This window comes from Silene latifolia, chromosome 3 (assembly GCF_048544455.1).
Source record: "Silene latifolia isolate original U9 population chromosome 3, ASM4854445v1, whole genome shotgun sequence".
NCBI lineage: Eukaryota > Viridiplantae > Streptophyta > Magnoliopsida > Caryophyllales > Caryophyllaceae > Silene > Silene latifolia.
The window spans coordinates 134,517,452-134,522,997 of record NC_133528.1 but is presented as its reverse complement, the minus strand read 5'-3'; the positions used below and the strand labels follow the sequence as shown (position 1 = coordinate 134,522,997).

The 5,546-nt window shown below is 39.2% G+C and overlaps 1 protein-coding gene across 1 annotated transcript; it reads left to right on the top strand.

The window, feature by feature from the left end:
* Positions 1-335: 335 nt before the first annotated feature.
* LOC141649744 (uncharacterized) lies at positions 336-2,000 on the top strand. The gene is made up of 2 exons (XM_074458425.1): positions 336-1,064; positions 1,995-2,000. Exons 1-2 carry the CDS (start codon positions 336-338, stop codon positions 1,998-2,000), a joined length of 735 nt encoding a protein of 244 aa, XP_074314526.1.
* Positions 2,001-5,546: the final 3,546 nt, after the last annotated feature.

The following is a 5,546-nucleotide window of genomic DNA, read 5'->3' as shown; positions in this document are numbered from 1 at the left end:
TAGAGCTGATAATAGCCATTGAATTAATTATAGCCATTAGATTAGAGATATAGCTGTTGGATTGATTATAGCCATTAGATTAGAAATATAGCCGTTAGATTGATTATATCCATTAAATTAGAAATATAGCCGTTGGATTAATTATAGCCATTCGATTAGAAATATAGCCGTTACATAAAAAACTTATATATACCCCATATGGTTGTTGAACAAAATCACTCATACATTTTCCTTCTTTCAAATCACTGTCACAAAATCACCCTCACAAAAAATTGAACAAAATCACTCATACATTTTCCTTCTTTCAAATCACCCTCACAAAAAAAACTATTAGAATGTCTGAGTCAAATTACGATTCTGATTCATCAAACGATAATATTGTCAATCAAAATAGGCTTTCCGATTACCAATGGGAAGCCGAAGCTGATGAAAGATCTGAGGCTATACAAAACCTTATAGCCCAACGTATGAATGAATACGTTAATAGAAGAATTCGTCAACCAAATCCTCCTCCTAGACGTCGTAGGAGAAACATTGAGAGGAATCGTGAAGAAGGTCATAAGCAATTGTACAATGACTACTTTATGGATCCGGTTTATCCCGAAGAGCTATTTCGCCGCAGATTTCGCATGCACAAGCATCTATTCATGCGCATAGTTAATGCTCTATCCGCCAATGATCGCTTTTTCCAACAAAGAGTCGGCGGTAATGGGAGACCTAGTTTCTCACCATTACAGAGATGCACGACTGCTTTAAGAGTTCTAGCATATGGTACTTCTACCGATTCAGTAGATGAATATTTGCGTATGAGCAATACATCCATCATGGACTCTCTTAAATTGTTCGTCGAAGGTGTAATCAGCTGCTTTGGGAACGAGTATCTACGCAGACCCAACCCTCAAGATTTAGGAAGGTTACTTCATATGGGGCAAGCTCGTGGATTTCCTGGTATGTTGGGTATCATTGACTGCATGCATTGGAGTGGAAAAATTGTCCCACCGCATGGGCGGGACAATATGTCGGGAGAAGTTCAAAGCCAACTGTCATTTTGGAAGCGGTCGCTTGTACGATTTATGGATATGGCATGTGATGCGTGTCTTTTATATGATGTTTTACACCTCATTTTACACGCATTTCAGAGCTCATTTGTCTAGTTTAAGCTACCATTTCCCCCATTTCCGTCTATTTTCGTGTTTTTGTACTTTATTGCAGAAATGTGAAGAATTCAACGGAAATTGAGCTAAATCCGTCCCCGACTATCCTACATTGCAATCGACGTGAAGTATTCACTTAAGGAACGAGCTTGGTGCGCATTTCAAGGCCCAAAAGACAAATCCACGAGATTATAGAAGCCAAGTATCAGCTCAAGCAGTCGATCGACCACTACCTTCAGTCGATCGACCAACCTGCGGGTTCCAGAAGCTACTGTACACTGAAGAGCAGTCGATCGACTGCCATGCTTAGTCGATCGACCAAGCTGCTATCCCAGACAAGAATTAAAAGACCGAGGAAGCGCAAGCCCATTGAGTTTAGGTTTTGATAATAAGTGTTACGTATGTTTGCTATATAACGTAACTTAGAACACCAGTTTTAGGGATCCGAATATCATCTAAGTTTTACACAGTAACATTGAGTTTTATTCATTCAAAGAATTAGGGTTCGGAACATTATTTTAGCATTGGAATTTCGTTCTTATTCTTAATCATTCCTCTGCATTTTCGGTATTCCTTCTGCCTTATTTCGATTCACTCTTATTTCGTTGTTAGTACAGAATTGCTAGTTAGGTTCCCGAAACCGTTTTACCGCTTTATGTTAATTGTTTGTTCTACTATTTTAAGCATGAATTAAGTAATCTTTATTGATGTATCACTTTCATATATACTTTTATAGCCCCCTTTATACCACTTTACATTCCGTTTCGTGCCTATTGTATCATTTATATGCTTTATTTCAATGAATTGTCGATACTGCCGCTATTTTGTGTTTTGATGCAGAAATGACTCATTATGAGTACGATCAAGCTAAGATTAGCATGGCGGAGACGGCATAGAAGAATACACAAAGCATGGCACGGGAAACGAGGAATCACGAAGACTAGAAGTGAAAGAAGAGAAGAAATAACCTGTGAAGCAAGTTCCTCGATCGAGTCATCACGACTCGATCGAGCGAGTAAATCCTCGATCGATTCACCTCTGACTCGATCGAGGATCCTCTCTGGCGGGCTTATTTCCGGAATTTCCTAAAACGTTAATCTTTTGTTATAAATTAAAGACTCGTGTTTTATTGTTAGACTATGTTATATTTTGCTTGGATACTGCTGGAAAACTCTCTAGAACCCTAATCTTTCCCTTGTATGGTACTAATCTTTCCTCATTAATTAATCCTTGATTGTTTTATGTTAATTAATCATTGTTTTATGCTTTCAATCATGTTTTCATCTTTAATCAATATTGTTGTTGTTATTATAATTATGAGTAGCTAATCCTCTCATCTAGGATGAAGGGGATCTAGGTTAATTAAAAGGGAAAATCAATTAGTTGCTTTTGATATCATTAAAGTTGTTGTTTGATTATTGTACTTCTTCTAGTTAATCAACTTGAGGCCTGAGTTATTAATTAGTGTAGCAAATTGATCCTATCGCCGACCGGGTTAGAATTAATATAGGCTGCGATAATCAAATAGAGAGTATCTAATCATAGCGACCGCATGTTAGAATCGATCATTGAGTCGACCGATCTTATGACCTTAAACAACTTGATAGATTAAGCAATTGATTGATAATCCCCGACTGATTGACCTAGTGAACCGTAAATCCTAGACTTTTAATAATATCGTTAAAACCTTCATTTAATTACTTGCAATTAGTTTAGTAGAATCAAAACAAACAAACAAACCCCCCAGAAATCGGTTACTTCTAGACAGCTTAAATACTCTTAGACTTAGCTTTTACCGCCTCCCTGTGGATTCGATACCTGTCTTACTACTAGCTATTCTTGTTAGTCCTGAGATAGTTTTACTTTGATTTGGTAATACGACTTTAGCCACATCAAATTTGGCGCCGTTGCCGGGGAGGCAACAATTGTTTAGTCTTTTTGTGTTTATTTTGTCTTTTTGTCTCAGGGAACCCAGTTCCTTGAGACCGTTCTCACACTTTTCTTGTTAGTTCTGTTTATGCCAAGGTCTAACAGGTCCGAGATTATTCCTTTTGATCCTGAGCCTGAGAAGACTTTTCGCTACAGACGAAAATTTAATCAAGAAGTGGGTCAAGTAGAAGACTTGAGTATACTTGACGTCGAAACGGCGAGCTCTACTGAGTCAGCCGATCGGTCCTACGAAGAGGAAGAGATTCCTATTCCTGAAAGTCCAGTCACGACTGATATTCCTGAAACTGTCATCATGCCTACTCTAGCCAGTCACTCTAAGCCAACCTTAGCTTCTATCCCACAAGGATTTAAGCTGCCCACTACTACCAATGGAACATTCGAGATTCGGCCATCTTATATCAATTTGGTGGAGCGAAATATGTTTGGAGGGACAGCTGCTGAGGATCCTGTGACGCATATGGAGAAATTTGTCACTTATTGCTGTTCTATTCCATTATCAGCTTGAGTGACACAAGATCAGGTAAAGCAGGTGCTCTTTCCTTTCTCTCTGAAAGATGGAGCTGCTGAGTGGTTGAGAGATATGGATATGGATACTGAGGGAGTTACAGATTGGAATTCCTTAGCCCTTGCTTTCTACAAGAGGTACTTCCCACCTCAAAAGACTAATGCTTTGAGGAATCAAATTACTAGTTTCAAGCAAGGACCTACTGAATATTTGAACAAAGCTTGGACTCACTTCAAGCGTTTGGTTTGATCAGTTCCCCACCATGGTTTCCCAAAGTGGTTCCTTTGCAACCAGTTTTACAACGGGTTGTTTGACGATCATCGTGCCCTTTTGGATTCATCTGCCAATGGGAGGTTTTAAGATAACACCAACGATGGTAACGCGTGGAAGTTGATTGATCAGATTGCTACCCATACCGCCAGGTATGGAAATCCCAGGCGAAGCACGCGAGGTACTGGAGTTGATAGTGCCTTGGTGGCACAGCTGGAGACTATTTCTGCCCAGATTGCTGAGATAAAGACTACCCAATCACTGGGTAGCAAAGAGAGAGTTCATGCTATGAGTCAGCAAGTAGAGGAGACTTGTGCTAGATGCGGTTTGGATGGTCACGGTGCAGCTGATTGTATGAGCACATTTGAGCAGGTTAATGCCTTTCAGGCTTACAGACAAGGTGCACAAGGTACACCATTCTCCAACTTTTACAATGAAAGAACGAAGGAACATCCGTTCCTTCAATAGTCTAGTCAGAATGTGCAAAACCCGCAGCAGTCACAACCGCAAAAGAATCCTTATATCCCCCCCAACAATCGCGGTAATCAGCAACAAGGGGGGTATCAAAGGCAAAATCAAGGAGGCCAGCAGTTCAACAATCAATATCAGCAGCCTCCTCAGCAAACTCCTCAATAGACTCCTCAACAAGCTCCGAATAATGATATGGCTGATGCGTGTCCTAAATATGTTGTTTTACGCCCTATTTTACACGCATTTCAGAGCTCATTTAAGTAGTTATTGCTACTATTCTCCCCATTTTGTCTACTTTCGTATTTTTATGTAATATTGCAGATTTATGCGGAAATGAGTAGAAATCGAGCCAAATCCGTCCCCGAGTAATCTGCATTGCAAATGACGTAAAGGAATCACTTAAAGAACGAGCTTGGTGCGCAATTCAAAGCCCAAAAGACAAAGTCCACGTGTTTTAAGAAGTCAAGTAGCAGCTCAAGTGGTCGATCGACCATCACCCTTAGTCGATCGACCAATGTTCGGGTTCCAGAAGCTACTGTTTGCTGAGAAGCAGTCGATCGACCAGGCTGCTATTCCAGGCGAGAATTAAAAGACCGTGAATCTTGAAGCCCATGATGCTAGGTTTAGAAAATAAGATGTTACGTTAATTGCTATATAACGTAACATAAAACATTCAGTTGAGCATCGAAGTTTTTATCTAAGTTACACACAGCTGTTGGGGTTAGTGTCCTTAACAGTTAGTGCAAGGACTTATAAACCTCTAAAAGGATCAAAGGGTATACTTTGTATCATAATCAGTTGATCCACGTTTATCAATAACGATTGGCTTGCTAGATAAGTTTGACGTTATTGTCATACAGATGGCGGTGATCAACTGGTCCCTAAAAGTCACACCTATAGGATACGTCTTGAGTGATGTGACGGTATGAAAATACAGTCATGTAGATGCCAAAATTGACTAACCAGTTAGTCTGAGTTATTTGACTAATAAATTAGTCAAAATGTGATGTTGAGATTTTATATTTAATACGGATTAAATATCATGGGCTAAGGCGAATTAAGCGATTAATTCGTAAAATTGAATATAAACGTTTTATATTTAATTAAATGTGTATTGAATATAATTATACAATACTGTTTTGTCGGACATGTATTAATAATTCAACTAACCCGTATTATTAGTTGATGCCTTAATT